This window comes from Ovis canadensis, chromosome 1 (assembly GCF_042477335.2).
Source record: "Ovis canadensis isolate MfBH-ARS-UI-01 breed Bighorn chromosome 1, ARS-UI_OviCan_v2, whole genome shotgun sequence".
Taxonomy (NCBI): Eukaryota; Metazoa; Chordata; class Mammalia; order Artiodactyla; family Bovidae; genus Ovis; species Ovis canadensis.
In genome coordinates this window covers 126,576,683-126,597,190 of record NC_091245.1, presented here as the reverse complement: position 1 = coordinate 126,597,190, position 20,508 = coordinate 126,576,683, and the positions used below count along the sequence as shown (strand labels likewise).

General features: G+C 37.4%; 1 protein-coding gene across 2 annotated transcripts in view; it reads right to left on the bottom strand.

The window, feature by feature from the left end:
• Positions 1–20,508, bottom strand: part of SCAF4 (SR-related CTD associated factor 4) — a 59,226-nt gene that overhangs the window by 24,880 nt on the left and 13,838 nt on the right. For both annotated transcript variants that reach the window (XM_069549479.1, XM_069549488.1), the window contains exons 2-9: positions 12,706–12,789; positions 11,778–11,822; positions 10,425–10,586; positions 8,604–8,739; positions 8,140–8,279; positions 7,378–7,554; positions 2,802–3,001; positions 2,333–2,441 (exon numbers count right to left, since the gene is read on the bottom strand). In XM_069549479.1, coding sequence (XP_069405580.1) covers positions 2,333–2,441; positions 2,802–3,001; positions 7,378–7,554; positions 8,140–8,279; positions 8,604–8,739; positions 10,425–10,586; positions 11,778–11,822; positions 12,706–12,789 — 1,053 coding nt within the window. The remainder of the gene's footprint in view (positions 1–2,332; positions 2,442–2,801; positions 3,002–7,377; positions 7,555–8,139; positions 8,280–8,603; positions 8,740–10,424; positions 10,587–11,777; positions 11,823–12,705; positions 12,790–20,508) is intronic.

Below are 20,508 nucleotides of genomic sequence, written 5' to 3'. Positions count from 1 at the left end.
GCTAACATCTGCTGGATCATCAAAAAACAAGAGAGTTCCAGAAAAACATCTATTTCTGCTTTATTGACTATGCCAAAGCCTTTGACTGTGTGGATCACAATAAACTGTGGAAAATTCTGAAAGAGATGGGAATACCAGACCACCTAACCTGCCTCTTGAGAAATCTGTATGCAGGTCAGGAAGCAGCAGTTAGAACTGGACATGGAACAACAAAACTGGTTCTAAACAGGAAAAGGAGTACGTCAAGGCTGTATAGTGTCACCCTGCTTATTTAACTTACATGCAGAGTACATCATGAGAAATGCTAGGCTGGAGGAACCACAAGCTGGAATCAAGACTGCCAGGAGAAATATCAATAACCTCAGATATGCAGATGACACCACCCTTATGGCAGAAAGTGAAGAACTAAAGAGCCTCTTGATGAAAAGTGAAAGAGGAGAGTGAATAAGTTGGCTTAAAGTTCAAGATTCAGAAAACTAACATCATGGCATCTGGTCCCATCACTTCATAGCAAATAGATGGGGAAACAGTGGCTGACTATTTTTTTGGGCCCCAGAATCACTGCAGATGGTGACTGCAGCCATGAAATTAAAAGACGCTTACTCCTTGGAAGGAAAGTTATGACCAATCTAGACAGCATATTAAAAAGCAGAGACATTTCTTTGCCAGCAAAGGTCTATCTAGTCAAGGCTATGGTTTTTCCAGCAGTCACGTATGGATGTGAGAGTTGGACTATAAAGAAAGCTTAGTGTCAAAGAACTGATGCTTTTCAACTGTGGTGTTGGAGAAGACTCTTGAGAGTCCCTTGAACTGCAAGGAGATCCAACCAGTCCATTCTAAAGGAGATCAGTCCTGGGTCATTGGAAGGAGTGATGTTGAAGCTGAAACTCCAATACTTTGGCCACCTGATGCAAAGAACTGACTCATCTGAAAAGACCCTGATGCTGGGAAAGATTGAGGGCAGGAAGAAGAGACGACAGAGGATGAGATGGTTGGATGGCATCACCAACTCCACAAACATGAGTCTGGGTAAACTTTGGGAGTTGCTGATAGACAGGGAGGCCTGGTGTGCTGCAGTCCATGCGGTCACAGAGAGTTAAACACAACTGAGCGACTGAACTGATCAACAAGTCACTGAATCACAATGTCATTTCATATGACCAAATAAAAGCATATCTCAAAATATGATAGATTCGATTCCAGACCACTGTAATAAGCTGAATACTGCAATAAAGTGAGTCACATGAATATTTTGGTTTTCACAGCATTTAAAACTTATGCTCATACTTACTGCAGTTCAGTAAGTGTGCAATATATCCAAATAAAATAATGTACATGGTTTAACTAAAAAGTACTATCTTGCTTAAAAAAAAAAGCCAATAATCATTTGAGAACCCATGGTTGCCATAAATCTTCAATTCGTTAAAAAAAAAAAAAAGTGCAGGATCTGTGAGAAATGAAAAAAACACGGTATGCCTTTATATATTAATGGATTGAACATGATACAGATAAGAAAATGAATATATTCTAAAAGGTTTCTTAGAACACTTTCTAAATTAAGTCTAAAAGGAGCATTTCTCAAAGGTTGGCTGTACAACAGAATCACATAATTAAAATAAAAAAAGATCCTCTAAGATTGACTACAGCACCAGAAGTCTAGGATATGTATTTTGTAGTATGTTTCTCCAATTGAGATGTACAGACAAGTTTAGAAAACTCTGAATTAGAGGATTTATTAAAATAAATCCAATGAACAAATTTAGTCTAACTTCCTGAAATTCTCCAGTATGATGTCCTCCTTATCTTATACTACAGATTTCAAACAATATTCCTGAATGCTGAAGAGCTGAAAGCCCTCCAAAGCAACAAGCCACACAACATTAATAAAGAAAAACGGGAGATTTCCCTGGCAGTCCAGTGGTTAAGACTCTGTGCTCCCAATGCAGGCAGCACAGGTTGAACCCACGGCTGGGTAACTAAGATCCTGCATAACACAGTATACCGCAAAAATTAATTAATAGAAGGGAAAAGGGGAGCGGGGGAAGGCTTCTCAGAAGGGGAAATGCTGTAAATAGGTCAGTTCCTTAAAACAGAACCAACAATCTCTCTCTCAACTATTTAAATAAAAATACCTATTAAATTATTAGCATGAATATTTAGCATCCTTTTTTTAATTAAAGCAAAAAGGCAACTCAAACCAGTTATGTGCTTGACAGCCTTTAGTACAGCTTAAGGACTATTTAGCCACCCACACAGGTAAATACTACTACTCTGGCAAGTGCAACCCAGATGTGCTAATGAACACATCTTTAGTAATCAGAAATGCCTCCACCTGATGGTGCACTGGATCCTGCGGCACTGCCATCATTCGAGGCGGAAACTGGTCCATGTTCTGATGTTGGGCATATGTTGGTTGCGGCATGCCATCGCCAGGAAACCCACTAAAAGAGATAAGCAGTCTTCTTTTTACCCATTCAAAAACACATCATTCTTGGCCACATTTACGCTACAGAAACTTACAGAATGCTGTTCAGGAGTTGTTAACAATCAACATTTTACTGAATCATTTATTTATTTGCCTATATTAACTTAAAAACTCAGCATTATTCCCAAAATAAAAGTCATTTTTTATTGTAAATCTGACAGGATCCCCTCCCCATTCAGAAGAAATCCCCAAATACCACAATTTAAAAAAGAATTTTAGAAGATGCTATATGAAAATTGACTGTTATTAAGTGTTACTTGCATTATGCCTTGTAATGACTACCAAAGTTCTGAGGAATCAAAAGAAAGAGACATACAAGGGTGCCTGTGGAGGAGAGGCAGTGGGCGCAGCCACAGAAGGTGTGGTGGCAGCGGCGGCAGCGGCAGCGGCAGGCGTAGTGGGCACAACAGCGGCAGGAGCAGGTGTTGTGGTGGCCGAGGCGGCAACAGCATCTTCTTTCTTGGATTCTTCCACAGCTTCTGGCTCATCATCATAATCAAATCTATCAAGTAGCTTCTGCAAGAGGTATGCCAATATTCCATTTTAAAATTCAGGTTGTGATTCACTGCACAAAAAAACTTTATAAAAACAGACATTCACCATCATGCATAATCCTGCTATGCTATGATGTACAATTTCATCTTCCCACATGCCTCTTAGGGACTCTGGTGCATAGACAATTTTTACACAAATGCCATTCTGAAAAGACCCTTTTAAAAATAGTTTTTCTTCCAATTCTAAATACAGTGTTTCCTTTTTTCTATTTTCTATATTCTAACTAATTTAGCAGTAGAAAGATTTCACAAAAACATTTTCCTAGACTAAAAACTTTGCACACATTAAAATGGGTATATATTTTTGGTTGGCTTTGTAAAATGTACACAAAGAAAAACCATCTTATCCAATCTTATAACTATCTTATAAATTCTGCTTACTCAAGAATATGAAAAAAAGAGAGAACAGCACAGACAAGGCTGCAAAATCTACCTGTGCCCTTGCTTCTTTCTTAAAACTTCACAGCTCACCTTTTACCAGAAACGTCCATTAAAACAAAAACAGAAAGCAAAAACCAACCAGTGTACTCCACAGGATCACATGTCTAGAAGAGTCATTTGAAATATAATTACATTTATTCAGAATAAGGAATCAAAGTATTGGGCTAGCCCAAAAGCTTGTTTGGGTTTTTCCTTACAATGTTACACAACCACTACTGTGTTTTGGTAGATTATACATAATACTTCATCATAAGAAGCATGCAATGTAGATACAGTTTCTTCTTCTTACAGATAAGGAGACTAAGGTCAGGTAATTAAGAAACATAACCTAGACTGTACAGTTATATATAGTAGAGTCTAGACGTGGATAATAGTCTTTTTTTAACCTCAGTCCCTGGCATTCAATAAGGCAGTCTTTTCCTCTCAGGGTATGACCTTCCCGTTCATGGATTTCCAATCTCAAACTCCTAAATTTGTATTGTTCTGTGATAGTTTTGCCTGGAAATTCTGGACGACAGATTTCTAAATTGCTTCTTTCTTCATAAATCTGGGCCACATGATTAAAAGTTCTGATTATAATCGAGAGACCCATCATGGCTCAGGCACCTTGTTGCTTTTTGCACATGAGGTTAATTTAACCCTCAAGGCAGATAAAAAAAAAAAAGGTACTACCATTGCTCTTTTACAGAGGTATACAGTGAATATTTAAGTAACTCAATATCAATAGAGTCAATGACAGGAGCCAAAATTAAAACTCGGGTCTAGGGCTTCTCTGATGGCTCAGGGGGTGAAGACTCTGCTTGCCAGTGAAAGAGACACAGGTTTGATCCCTGGTCTGGGAAGATTCCGTATGCCATGGAGCAGCTAAGCCTATGTGCTACAACTAACGAGGCTGTGCTCAAGAGCCCAAGAGCTGCAGCTATTGCAGCCTGCATGTCTAGGGCCTGTGCTCCACAACAAGAAAAGCCAACACGAGGAGACTAGAGAGTAGCCCCTGCTTGCTGCAACCAGAAAAAGCCTGCACAGCAACGAACTCTCGGCATAGCCAAAAATAAATAAAATAAAATAAAATAAAAAAACAAAAAAACTTAGGTTTAAACTATCTACAAAAACAAACGAACTCTCTGCAGTTTATCACATATAGACATGTTCCTTAAAAGTTTTACAATTCATACCTATTGCTTTGGGAAAACATCTGAAGCAATTAAAAAATTTAACTGAGCCCTACTATCTAAAAAGATATTTCTGCTGCTTTTAAGGAAACTGAACATCTATGAAGTGGCTGAAACAGACAAGCTGTTCCCAGTCAGCTGTTTGACTAGCTTAAAATAGACCTTTTCAGTCAAAAGCAAAGCACAATTCCTTTTGCTAAATTTAATGTAACTAACAAACACTGATCAATCCACTTAAGATAAAACACTAGACGAATTAGTTGCAATTCAAATGAACAACAAAATATGAATGCCATTGCTAGCACTGCTATTACTCAATATTTTATTTCTCTGGAAGTCCTAGCCATCAGACAGTAAAAAAAAAAAAAGAAACAGGTCTAGATGTTGAAGGGGAAAAGTCAAATTTAGCAGCCTACAAAATCTGAGAGAACCAACTAGAAAAAACAAGATAATTTACAAGATAACATAAAAACTCAGTAGTTTCCCTCGACAGCATCAATTGGGCTTCCAGGGTGGCTCAGCAGTGAAGAATCCGCCTGGAATGCAGGGGCCATAGCAGGTACCGGTTCAATCCCTGGGTTGGGAAGATCCCTCGGAGGAGGAAATGGCAAGCCACTCCAGTATTCTTGCCTGGAGAATCCCATGGACAGAGGAGCCTAGTGGGCTACAGTCCATAGGATTGCAAAGAGTTGGACATGGAAGTGTTATGAAACACTAAACATGAAAAATGAGTAAATTATCTAAGAATAAATGAAACAAATAGCCTGGGGTCCAATCCCTGGTTGGGGAACTAAGATCCTTTAAGCTGCATGGAGCAGCAAAGAAAAAGAAAAGTGACTAACGTTTAAATTAGTGGACTGTGAATAAAGAAACACCTTCCATAATATCGGTGTGCCTCAACCAGTCAGTCAAAGGCCTTATAGCAGGGATTCCCAAAGATGGCATTCTCACGACAACAACAGGAAAACCTTTGCCTTGCACAATTTAGACTCAAGACTGCAGCATTAACTCTTACCTGGATTTCCAGCCTGACACTCTAACTTATACCTAACAACTACATGAACCAATCCCTTAAAAAAAATCCCCCCCTTCTCCCTTTGTGTGTCTGTGCCTGTAACTGGTTCTGTTTCTCTGGAACATACCAATTCACATGCCCAAGAATAGGCAAGGAATGTCTGAAAAAGAATAAAGGCAGAAAACACATCCAGAAATGAACTGTAAGTTGCAAGTGTTTAAACTGCTATGATGCCAAAACAAATATAGATACTAGTGGGACAAAATGGTATCTAGAGACAGACACAGAAAAAAGTGTATGACAAAAATTGTGAGGGAGAATTGGCTATTTCCAAAAATATAAAGGTTTAACTATCTTGAACTATATGCTAATATAAGTTCTTGATACACTGAGACAAACATAAAAAAACACAAATAAAAAACTACTAGGAGAAATAGAGAATTTTTAATACAAGTGGGGAGAATTTTCCCAATCACAACACAGAACAGAAGACTGAAAAACAAAACCACAGCACTTAACACTTTATATTCACATACGCAGAGGAGACAGGTCTGAAGAACCATACACAAATCAGTGGAACTGATTTCCCTTTTCACTCCAGAACTTTCTGTATTATCTGCATTTCTTTTTTTTTTTTATCTGCATTTCTTTCCCCTAAAAGCACGTACTTCTTTTGTACTCAAAAATTTTAATACAACCTTCTTTTAATCAGTAGTCACTCATAAATCATACAGATAGAATAACAAGCAGTAATTTCCATATGGATTCTTAATTAACTACTAGCAACAGTTACTGTATCTTAGGATGCTAGAAAGAAACATTTTAGAGATGATTAAATTAAAAGATAGTTCTTTCTAGGATTATCAAACTTCTGTGTTTTTTGTACTGCAACTTGTAAAATGAAATTAAATTTTATATAGTCATATATAGACAAGACACAAACAGGTAAGACGGGGGTTGTTTAGGCAAACATTTCAACAGGAAGCTCTGAGCTGTGCATTTTCAACACATCTATACCCTTAGTGGGAGTGCCTTAAAAATAACTAAGGCCCAAAAGAGAAGTCTGAAGACACTAAACCAACCCAAATTCTCATATTATAGATAAGGGAACTAATGTTTTCAACAACAGAAAACAGAAAGCAACTTAAATGTCTTTCAACAGGGGGAATGGTTAAACTGATGTGCCCATGTAATGGAATAATAATAACCCTAATGAGCACTCAGTACATATTTACATCTATTAACCTTAACAACCACCCAGAGACGTGAGGATTAAGATGAAAAATAAGCCAGTTAAAAACAATGTGTATATATATTTGTTTATATAGATTCAAAATACCTATTTTTATATATATATATACACACACGTACACACAAACACAGATACACATAATGACCAAAAAAGAAAAGACTATATCCACAGGAAATCAATTCTGAAAAGATATATAGCAGAATGTTACAGTACTTATCCCTGAGTAAGGAGGTTAATGGTGAATGTTCTGTTTCCTTTATACTGTTCATTTTTCTCTTATATTGAAAATTCTGCAATGAGTATATAGCACATTTATAACCAAGAATAAGAAACAATGTTTTGATGTCGAGGGGGAAAATCCCTCAAATAACTAAATGAACAATCCAGGTAAGTTAGAAAAGGGTTAACTTCTACAGAGTGATATAAACAATGGGATGGGTTATGTGAGAGAAGCATACCTTGTCAAATGCAGTTTTTTGTTCAGGTGGGGGGAAAGCAGCTTTTTGTTCAGATGGTTGTGTAGGAGCTGTCTTTAACTGAGCTGTGATAGCCTGAACCTGAGCCATCACGGCATTGTCAATGGCGGGAGACTGTGGTTTTGGAGGCTGTTGAAAAGTCTGAAGGATCTGCTGAAGCTTAAAGAATGGGAAAACTGATAAACCACACAACAAAGGATAATCATAGTATCAAAAGTTAATTCACTAAAAAAAAAAATCTTAATGGTGAATCAAAATAGCACAGGCATGGAGGAACTTGGAAAAAGGAACCAACCTTTTAGTAATGGTTAAGTTTATCGTGAATGAATGTATCAGGGATACAATGTGTGTCACTTAAGGTTAAAAGCCAATGGTAGACAATGATGGTCAGAGAGAAGAGAAAATAGACTGAATTGTGAACACTATATATATGTTTTCTAAAAAAGTGTAAAACAATCATCTGCATCAATCCATATAACTTTGTGACTAGCACTGTAAGCAACTCCAACACCCTTAGAGCTCTGCAGTTCTCTCCAAAGGGGCACACTATTCCTCAGTGTGCTGGTCCCTTGCTTACCTCTCCCACATTTCCCCCAGTATCCTTGTGAATTTACCTTCCTCACAAAGGCTTTTTCCAGTAGATATATTCCCTCCTCACAATGTGCTCGGTAACCAGGAATGTAAAATAAGAACTGACAATAGTACCTAACTGCAAACTATTTAATCTTTGGGTAGACAGTTTACCTGTTGACCTTGAGTTGTCTGAAACAGTTGGGCCACAGCAGCAAAAGCATCAGAGCTGGGCAACTGTGGTACAGTTGGTACAGAGTTTGTAGTGGCTTGTGGGGGTTCAGAAGAAACTTTAACTGGAGGTGGAGGTGAACCTAAAAAAGAAAAGATCATTAAGGCCTCAAAAACTTTTAATTCATAAATATTTCCTTTAAGCTCCATTAAGCTTCTTTACTAAAACAATAATCCATTCAGTTTAACACAGTAAAAAATATAGATTATGGTATTATAGCCATACTGCAATAAGCACTGAATACTTTTTATTAGAAATAATAATGATGGGAAGAAAACTTTATCTTCCAAGATGTTAACTCAAGTTCCTTCTTACAGAAAAATTCCATCACTATAAACAGATTCCAAACATATCATGTACAAAAAATGATACAATTCTCTAAGTGCACAGACACACCTGACCTTACCTTCATTATTAGTAACATTTTCTGTTACTGGAGCAGCATTACTGGTTCCTGCTGCCATGTCCAAAAGAGGCTGAATAATTTCAATTTTGAATACTCCATTTTTTTGCCAAAGGTTTAATACACGAACTATTTTACTCTGTTATGTGAAAAAACACAAATATACCATAAGTATTAGCATAAATAATTATACCTCTTATGAAAAGAGAACAAAACACCACAGGCTAACATTTCCATGCTACATCTGTTTCATAAATAGAAAACAATCTATCATCAGAATTACAGCCTCATTAAACTACTCTAATGGGCATTCCTTCAGTAGTGTAATCCAGGGTAAGAAACAGGGAGAGGAAAAAAACAAACAACCTAGAGAATCAGAAGAAATGCATTAGAATTACTTGAAATTTTTATATTTATGATCACAAAGAAACCAAAAAATTCAGTTATCTAAGAAGAGTAAAATCCAGGATGATTTTAATAGTTAAAATATTTAACACAATTAACTGGCCTCTAATTGTTAGGTAAGTTGTTTTGTGGGCTACCAAATTTGAAGGAGATCCAGAGAAAATGTGTTATTCATGGTTACAACTCTTATCTCCTACTCTAGGAATGAACTTTTCTCTTGTACATCTTTCCCAAAAGAGCATTCCTCCAAGAATATAGAGAATCCAAAACACGCAAATTTATATGTCATTTATTATACAGGCTCCAGTCTTCATTATTCTGAGCTTACCAGTGTATTTCTCCTATCTATTAAGAGTCTAGTTTTTTTGTCTATGTTTTTCTATCTTTTTACAGTACAGAGTAAAACCAGCTATAAATGTGAGGAATTAAATACAGTAGTCTGATTGCTAATGAATATCATTTATACTTCAACATCTCTATATGATGGGGAAAGTCAATGATTGGTCCCTTCCTTGTGGAATAAACAACAATTTGACATAAGCACTGTCCTCCTCTACTGCAGAATTTCTTTACCATTCAATCACAAGAAATCTTTCTAATAATGTTTTCTTTAAAGAAAGATGATGTTCCTTTTTTTCCAGTGGTCATGTACGGATGTGAGAGTTGGACTGTGAGGAAGGCTGAGCACCAAAGAATTGATGCGTTTGAACTGTGGTGCTGGAGAAGACTCTTGAGAGTCCCTTGGACTGCAAGGAGATCCAACTAGTCCATTCTGAAGGAGATCAGTCCTGGGTGTTCTTTGGAAGGACTGATGCTAAAGCTGAAACTCCAGTACTTTGGCCACCTCATGCGAAGAGTTGACTCATTGGAAAAGACTCTGATGCTGGGAGGGACTGGGGGCAGGAGGAGAAGGGGACGACAGAGGATGAGATGCCTGGATGGCATCACTGACTCGATGGACGTGAGTCTGAGTGAACTCCGGGAGTTGGTGATGGACAGGGAGGCCTGGCGTGCTGCGATTCATGGGGTCGCAAAGAGTCATACACGACTGAGCAACTGAACTGAATTGAACTGATGCTTCTTTTTTAATTCCAATAGTACAACATTTCTGAAGCACTTCACAAGAAAATAGATATGACTACTACAGAAAAAAAACTGCGTTTTGTTTCAAGTTCACAGAGATCACTGTGTGATCAACCTTTCTAATAATACTGCTGCTGCTAAGTCGCTTCAGTGGTGTCCAGCTCTGTGCAATCCCATAGATGGAAGCCAACCAGGCTCCCCCATCCCTGGGATTCTCCAGGTAAGAGCACTGGAATGGGCTGCCATTTCCTAATAATACAGTAGGCTTTAAATACCTAATATATATTTAAGAATAGGGTAAGAATACAAGTTTAATTTAAAAATTATAAACTATACCTTATCTTCAGATGGACAAAGATACAGATATTGGAATGTGGCAGTTATGTTTTTAGAGAATCTTGGCCCAAAAACATCTTTATCAGTTCCAAACTGATGACGGGACTGTCGCACAATTGAGTCGATTACATATAATCCTGGAACCTTGTATTCTGGTTTACACTACAAAGATTAAAGACGTAAAGTCAATACAAGAAAAGTAAATCACAATCTGACACCCATTAATCTCACTGTTATGAAACTATATATCCAAGGTTATTTCTATAGAAATAACTAAAGTTATTAATCAAGTAATTAAATAACTACTTAAATGTTAAATTCTCTCATTGGCTAGCCCACAGGTCTGTAGAGAACTACCATTCTCTTGATGTTTCAGACTCCCAATATTTTACTTTTTTCTGATCCCTCTGTCCTCCCCCCATTCCAGCTTCCTAGAATCAGCATTACTTTACCAATGCCTAAGCCACCTCCATACAGATCTATTTATTATGGAAAAATCTACTCTCATTCATTCTGCTCACAAAAATAACTTTTAACTTTTAAAATCATCAAAAAGCCAATTTAAACCAAAATATTAATTTCAATCCTAATAAAGTACAGTATCAGAGAAACAAAACCCAAAAGGCAAAGTCATTCTTGGCCTTACAAACCGACAAGATAAAATGAATAGACAGATATCTGCAAACATTTCTGGTGGTACAACCTTTAGGAAAAATAATTTAGCAATAAACACAAACCTTGTTTGATCCAACAACTCTATTTCTAGAAATTTATACTAAGGAAAACAGACTCCATATTTCCAATGCAAGGGGCACAGCCTGATCCCTGGTTGGGGAACTAAGATTCCACAAGCCATATGGCATGGCCAAAACAGTTTTTTTTTTTTCAAAAAAAAAGGTACAACTCTAGGTTGGGGGAGAAGACAATGATGTCTAAGTCTCCTTTCTCAGTCCTTTACTGACATAGACATGTGCTGATGTTACATATATTATCAAACAACTTACAACTGTAGAAGTGAAAAGTGATTTAATTATGATGGGAGAAAGGGAAGTTGAAAACACCGGAGTAATTTCATTTGAAGTACTCCAAGATAAGTTAAAAGTCAACAGAGTCGTCAGGGCAATGGGGAGAGAAGGCTCAAGCAGACAAAAAACTATTTCAAATCCTGACTCATAGTAAGTACTCAATCAACAGTACTGCTATACATTTTTGTTTTGTTATGAAACAAAAAAACAAGACTTCCAGTGACAACTTTTCTGTAGAGTGACTTTAGAAGTAATTATTCAAATTACAACTCACAAAGTACAATACTGATCATACCTAAAATGAGATAATAATAAAATGGATAGTTACCTTTTTTATGAACTTTTCTACTATTTGAACCACATGCTTATAAAGCTGAAAAGAACAAAAAGAATATCATTATCCAGCTAACACACTTTTCTGTTCAATACATTTCCTATAATTAGAAAATACGTAAAACCTCAGAATTTGTACAATCTGAATAATTCTCAAGGTAATACTGAAAGAACCCTGGTAAATAATCCATAGCAACAACTCAAAAAATTCTTAACAAATCAGAAAGAAACTATTAACTAAAACAGAAACTACAAAAACCCACCAAAAGATTCTTTCCTTCCATTTTTAATCAATAAATCTTCATAAAACAGTTCATCAAGTGACTTTATGGGAGAGAGAAGAACAATGGAACTGGAACTAAATAATGCAGTTTTTAAAGAGACTCACTTCTTCAAAGTGTGATCTTGGGTAAGACATTCAATTTCATGAAGTCTGAAGTTTTTAAATAAAAATAAAGCTAATACTCCACTGATCTATTATGGTAAGAATTAAATGGAATAAAACAAACAATAACAACAAAAACCCTCAGTCATTCTTTTCCTTACCTCAATGAGTTCAACTTTTTTTTAGCACCACACATAAACAAGGTAATTATGTGAGGTGATGGATGTGTCAATTAGTATAAGCTAATCATTTCACAATGTACATGTGCATCAAACCGTGCTCTATTACATACTACTAAATCTGTCAACTATACCTCAATAAAATTAAAAAATATAAAGAGGAAATACAACATTAACAGATTCTGAAATATGCTACAATGTACACACATCACACAGTCGTAATTACTTTCAGCAAAACTTGGTTAGCGCTCTTTGACTTAGGCCTGAACTACTTCACAACATGAAACCTCGAATTTAACAATAATATTTTCAACATTTTAAAAACACTTTCCAAATTAATATATTTCTTTTACTCTTACCTTTATAGCTTTAATAGCAGCTTTCGTGATGAGAATCATTTTGGCTCGAGAGATGGGAGGTTTCATATCCATAAGTGAAAAGAGCTTATTAAAAAAAAAAGGAAAAAAGTTTTAATTAAAAGTAAAATTAGAGGTTTACCCTTCATTTTGACAAATATATTTGTAACTAAAAGAATAATAAAATTTCTGAAACCAGGTTTAATAATTTGTCTGGTAAAGAAAAACTAAAAGCTTTCTTATATGCTAGCGTCATCACTTTGAAAACAGAATGGGAAAAGATTATGCTAAAATCAGCAAAAAAGGGGGAAAAGGTAAAAAAATTGACAAAAATCTGTAACAGTAGGGTTATAAAACCCTACTGAAGAACTCAAAACTGATTTGAATGGAAACAAACACACCATGTTCCTATACTGAAAATGGCAATATTGTGATTCAATATTTAATATTTCACATCCAAACCTCACTGAGATTTTGGAGGACTTCAAATAATTCTGATGTTCACTTGGAGATACACATGTATTACATCAGGTAAGAAATTTAACATGTCATTATAAAACTTGAATTCACAATTTCTTGATTAGTCAGGAATAAAAATGACACCGTATTTAACAAATTTCACTACAGTAAATCCAACAATCAGGGAGTCCCAGGAGATGAAACCACACAGGCACACACCTTTCCCCTGAAGTTTAAGCCCAACCAAGATATAATGAGAGCCCATAAAGACTCATAATGATAAAATTCTGACATTAAGAAGCTTATATCTAGTTTCTTAAAATCTTGTTTTTGTTTTAACCATAGGCATACATACTCTTCTAAAAATACATTCTGAAATAAGTTTCAGGGTCTTCTAAGCATTATCAATCTTATATGAATCATATTTCCATTTCTCTCCAATTTCAAATATGGAACCCCTAAGACACAGACCATCTTTACCAGACACCTACTAAGAAGGTACCCTAAAGAACAAAAGTCTCCTTTTCCAGAATAAATAGCCCTACCTGTCAACAAAATACTCTGGCAACAGAATTTTTGCAGTTTTTCAAAACTACAGACACAATGGGACTATAGATAGTGGTAACAGTAATTTTTTAAAAAAGTATGCAATACAAGATATGATCAATTTAAGAACCAAAAATGTACTCTGTTTAAGCAGAGAAAAGCAGAATTTTTTGATAAATAATACTAAGATGAATTTGAGTAAACTCTGGGAGATTGTGAAGGACAGGGGAGCCTGGCATGCTGCAGCTCATGGGGTCACAAAGAGTGGGACATGACTTAGGACTGAACAAGAACAACAATACTAAAATACAGAGAATGGGAAAAACAAAGATACTAACACAGAGACTGATTTTTTTTTTAAAAGGCATTATCTAATTCGGGTCATGATTCTTTATTTCCAGCACAATAAAAATTTTCCGTGAATATAAATGCTCACTAACTGAAAAACAACTAGAGACAGTAATCTTTAAAACTATATAAAACAATGAGAAGCTAAGAAACGATTTAAAGTATTTTAACTCCAATATAAACTGAAAAATATATGCAGCTCACAGTTTATACAAGGGCATATTCTGCCCATTTCTAAGTTATAAAAGCTATTGAGACAGTTATTTATTACTACAGTTCTATTTCCTTTTCTGGATCTTAAAGCAGAGAAACAGGATACAAAAAGTTGATACACGATCTTAAGAATGAGTAACAGCGAGAACTACTTTTCTGGCCATTAAAAACTTGCTGCTGCTGCTGCTGCTAAGTCGCTTCAGTCGTGTCCGACTCTGTGCCACCCCATGGACGGCAGCCCAATAGGCTCCCCGATCCCTGGGATTCTCCAGGCAAAAACACTGGAGTGGGTTGCCATTTCCTTCTCCAATGCATGAAAGGGAAAAGTGAAAGTGAATTCGCTCAGTCGTGTCTGACTCTTATCGACCCCATGGACTGCAGCCTACCAGGCTCCTCCGTCCATGGGATTTTCCAGGCAAGAGTACTGGAGTGGGGTGCCATTGCCTTCTCCGGCCATTAAATGCTTAGAGAATCATATTTCTCTGAAGCCTAAGCCAGCACGAATATTCATTTAATGTCCCACATTCTTGATTATTTCTACAGTAAGGAACTCCCCATTAAAAAAAAAAAACAACCCAGCCAACTGAGGAGACAAGACAGATTAGTGTTATATTCTGATGAAATGCTCTACAGTTTACATTTAAATCATTTTTCTTAAAAAATTAAAATACAGACTATACCATATAGCAGTATAACTATCACTCAGGCAATAAACCAGCAAGAGAGCATTTAAGTGCTACCATTTAAGAGACAGACAGAGGAAGAGTATTTACTCCACTAAAGAAGGTGCAACTCAAGAAAAAGAGGAAGGGAGCAACACTAAGTGCCTAAGTATAAGGTGGTGCACCATCTTATTTAATCACATTAACAATTAACATAGATTGTCACAGCTGTTTTCAGCTGATACCAAAAAGGATTACATCTGCTTTCAAATGATTCCCAGGGAATGTGTCTGGACTAGAATTTGTTGGTTGTAAAGCTCACAATCCTTAAGATTATCAGTTCAGTTCAGTTGCTCAGTTGTGTCCAACTCTATGACCCCATGACTGCAGCACGCCAGGCTTCCCTGTCTATCACCAACTTCTGGAGCTTACTCAAACTCATGTCCATTGAGTCAGTGATGCCATCCAACCATCTCAGTCTCTGTCGTCCCCTTCTTCTGCCTTCAATCTTTCCCAGAATCAGGGTCTTTTCCAGTGAGTCAGCTCTTTGCATCAAGTGGCCAAAGTATTGGAGTTTCAGCTTCACCATCAGTGCTTCCTATGATTACTCAGGCCTATTATCCTTCAGAATGGACTGGTTGGATCTCCTTGCAACCCAAGGGACTCTCAAGAGTCTTCTCCAATACCACAGTTCGAAAGCATCAATTCTGCGGCGCTCAGCTTTCTTTATAGCCCAACTCTCACATCCATATGTGACTACTGGAAAAACCATATAGTCAACTCCTTATACAACGCTGTTGTTGTAAATACATGCAAAGACCATTAACTATGATGGAGAATGCAGGCAAAATATCAAGTAGGCATCTTTGCTCATCTCTCTCTCTATATATATATTGCATTGGTTCAGGGATAATGAAGAGACATACTGAATTTAACTTGGGATGCCTACTGAAAATCCAGGCAGATATTTCAGCAGACTGGAATATGGATCTTGAAAAAGCAGAGGTCCTGCTAGAAATTGAGAGGTTACAGAATCAAAACCATGAAGACGAGTAAGAAGGGAACAAAGATACAACTAACTACAATATACCAAATATTTCAATGTAGCACAGACAAGGAGGCGACACAAAAGAACACCAGGACAAATGCCAGAAACTAAACCTTTAATGCTACAGTTTTTTTTTGTATGGCTTGACTAGCATTACATCATGTGAAATGCCAGGCTGGATGAAGCACAAACTGGAATCAAGATTGCTGGGAGAAATATCAATAACCTCAGATACACAGATGATACTACCCTTATGGCAGAAAGCAAAGAGGACCCGAAGAGCCTCTTGATGAAAGTGAAAGTCGCTCAGTAGTAGCCGACTCTTTGCGACTCCATGGACTGTAGCCCGCCAGGCTCCTCTGTCCATGGAATTCTCCAGGCCAGAATACTGGAGTGGGTAACCTTTCCCTCCTCCAGGGGATCTTCCCAACCCAGGGATCAAACCCAGGTCTCCCACACTGTAGGCAGATTCTTCACCAGCTGAGCCACATGGGAAGCCCAAAAGTGAAAGAGGAAGAGTGAAAAAGCTGGCTTAAAACATCGAAAAACCTAAGATTATGGCATCCAGGCCCATCAATTCATGACAAACAGATGGAGAAATAATGGAAACAGTGAGAGACTTTCTTTTCTTGGACTCCAAAATCACTGCAGATGGTGACTGCAACCATGAAATTAAAGGACGCTTGCTCCTTAGAAGAAAAGTTATGACCAATCTAGACAGCATATTCAAAAGCAGAGTTATTACTTTGCCATCAAAGGTCTGTCTAGTCAAGGCTATGGTTTTTCCAGTAGTCACGTATAGATGTGAGTTGGACTATAAAGAAAGCTGAGTGCCGAAGAATTGATGCTTTTGAACTGTGGTGTTGGAGAAGACTCTTGAGAGCCCTCTGGACTGCAAGGAGATTCAACCAGTCCATCCTAAAGGAAATCAGTCCTAAGTGTTCACTGGAAGGACTGATGCTGAAGCTGAAACTCCAATACTTTGGCCACTTGATGCAAAGAACTGGTTCACTGGAAAAGACCCTGATGCTGGGAAAGACTGAAGGCAGAAGAAGGGGATGACAGAGGATGAGACGGTTGAATGGCATCACCGACTCAATGGACATGAGTTTGAGTAAGCTCCGGGAGTTGGTGATGGACAGGGAAGCCTGGCGTGCTGCAGTCCATGGGTTGCAAAGAGTCAGACACAACTGAGCGACTGAACTGAATAACTAGTATCTGCAACTGGGCAAATGCTCAATGAACATCTCTAGGTGCAGCATTCTCTTTGCTACTACACATCTGCATTCAGAATTAATGTGATCTGTCAAAAAACAAACAAACAAAAAAAAGTATCAATGCAGCCACAGAAAATGATGCAATTCTCTTATACAGGATAATAGCAGCAGTAGGCCCCAAAAGGTACAAAACCTCCTTAGAAAGCCTTAGTAAGAAAAACATACTTGCCAGCAACAGACACAAGTTTGTTTTTTTGTTGTCATCAGTTGAATGACTATTAGAAAACCTAAACATGAACACTGTTCTGCTGGGTGCCTGATATACAAAGTATTCTAAAAATTATGAAAAAAAAAAATCACTCACAATGATCCCTAATATCAATTAAGAACAATTTTAAATTTGGCCCATGACACCTGTAGAATTCATAAGCTTTGAGGGATAGTCAAAATAACATGATACTCTGCTATTTATTGACAGCATAAACTTTGACAAGTTTAGTTAAACTTTTCTGAATTTCAATGATGTATGAAAAAGAGGATTAGTAATATTCAATTCACTGTTGGGATTCCCTGGTGGCTCAGAGGTTAAAGCATCTGCCTGCAATGCGGGAGACCTGGGTTCGATCCCTGGGTCGGGAAGATCCCCTGGAGAAGGAAATAGCAACACACTCCAGTATTCTTGCCTGGAGAATCCCATGGACGGAGAAGCCTGGTGGGCTGCAGTCCACGGGGTTGCAAAGAGTCGGACACGACTGAGCGACTTCACTTTCATAAAACTGTTAGGATTAAATGAGATAATGTATATTATCTTGGCCTAGATCTGACACATAAATGGCTCGGTAAAAAGAAGTACATAATGCCCTGGGAATCTTAACATAGATCTCAAGTTTAAGTTTTTGTCATGAAACTGAAGGTGTTAGTGGTTCAGTTGTGTCCAACTCTTTTGTGATCCATGAACTGCAGCCTGCCAGGCTTCTCTGTCCATGGAATTCTTCAGCCAAGAATACTGGAGTGGATATCCATTCCTTTCAGGGGATCTTTCCCACCCAGGGATTGAACCTAGGTCTCCTGCATTTGCAGGTGGATTCTTTACCATGTAAGCCACCAGGGAAGCCCAATTTTTTATTATGGCTTAGCATAAAAACTTTATTGTGTTACATCTACTATTCAAGTGCTGCATTTGGAGAAATTTTCTCCATACTGAAAACAAAGCAGTATCAAAGACTTTTACAGCTGTATAGCACCTTACTACCTAATTTAGTATTCATACTAAACTCAGACCTGCTTTCACAATATATCTGGCAGGTCCCATGTTAGTTCACAGGCTTACTAACTCATAACTAATCAGCTTCAACGGTTACAGCTGTCATCTTTGTACTGACCCCAAATCTCCCTTCTGATAACCTTCCCTCCCTTTTCCTGCTCTAGTTCTGTCTCTGGAGCACAGAACAATAGTGATCTTTCTCATTTGAAAAAGTAAACATAACTAAGCATGTTTTCTTATCTGCTTCAATTATTAGCCAAATGATATGATTTCTAGATCTGACTATACTGGCTAATTCCTTTTAAAAGTATGAAAAAACAAAATAAAGAGGGCCTGGATATATTCCTGCAGAATCTAGTGGGTTGTCTTTTGTATCAGTATCCTCTTCCTGCAGGAACACATTACCACAAACTCAGTAGCTTAAAACAACACTTTTGGAAGTCACAACCTCATTAGTCTGAAACCAAGGCATTGGTAGGGCTGCCTTCCTTCTGGGCACTCTAGGTCAAAATCTATTTCTTTCCTTTTCTAGCCAAAGGGTGCTTAAATTTCTTTGGCTCTTCCATCTTCAAAGCTGGCAGCATAGCATCTTCTGTCCTTCCTTAGCCTCTGCTTTCACTGTACATCACTTTCCCTGACTTTTCATGTCTCTCTCATTTAAGGACCCTTGGGGTTACACTGGGTTCATCCAGATAACACGGGACAATTAACTCAAACCTTTAATCACATCTGCAAAGTCTCTTTTGCCAAGTAAGGTAACACATTCACAGGTTCTAGGATTCAGAACATGGTCACTCTGGGGGAGGGGAGATCATTTATTATTATTATTTTTTAAAATACTGCCTAGCTTGGCCTTCCCTGGTGGTCCAGTGGATAGGAGTCTCCCTACCAATGGAGGGGTCATGGGCTCAATCCCTGGTCTTGAAAGATCCCATAAGCCTGTGCTCCACAACAGGAGAAGCCATTGCAATGAGAGGCCCACGTTCCGCAATAAACAGTAGCCCTCCCTCTCCACAACTAGGGAAAGCCAATGAAGCAATCAAGATCCAGCGCAGTTTAAATATATAGTGCTCAATTCATTATTAACTCATATTTATAAGCAACCGAAACCCTCAGACTGTTTCACTGCAACCTGTATCAGAACTAGAACTTCATGTTGATTTTATGTTGGTTTCTGACAGTCCTTCAATCTACCTAGGTAGTCTAGAAATCACTTTCTGTTTTCAACGAAGCAGCTATTCCAATTAGTTTGTAACTTTCATGAATCTGCTATATAGATGGCTTTTTCCAACACCATGGTTTTTTAAAAATTAGAAAGATCTATACTTGCAACTTGTAGGAAGACTTTATCTAATGATCCGTGGACCCTGACAGTTAGCTAAAATTCACTTAACAATATTCTCAACTTATCAATATTTTTTCTAATTTATTCAAGATGAAATCATGACAAATATCTGAAATATATGGAGTCCTCACTAGACAAACACACTTTATGAAAGAAAAATGTTTGATTTGGTCTGTGAGAATCTGTTCTAGCTCCAAGTGACTAGAAATCTTTAGGCAGAATCTCTTTCAATGGGATACTTACCCCATCTTATCCTCTTAAACTTACTATAATGAATTATACTTAAGATACCTAGTATTCCTTCCTTTGCTATTATGATCTCCATGATGACAAATTCTGCCTTAAGCTCCTGTTATTAATAATTACTAAATTTAAATAAAAAATTTGGATGTTTTCAAAAATACATACACATACAGTAACAGGCTGGTACTCAAATTTCCCTTCTGACAGATCAAGTTATCAAAGTGTTCAAGTCTACAATCTCCCTCCGTCTTTTGTTCATTTGTCTCATCAAATCTGATACACTGGCTTCAACCAAATCAAGAGTTAAAGCCAACTTAAATGTTTACTGGTAAAATATACTTTATAAAAGCACACATTAAATTTAACAAAAGAAAACGTAGGGGGGAAATCTTAAAGTCATCTCCACAAAGATGCTTTGTCCCTCTAATTATAGCCTGAAGACAGCTCTATAAAATACTGCT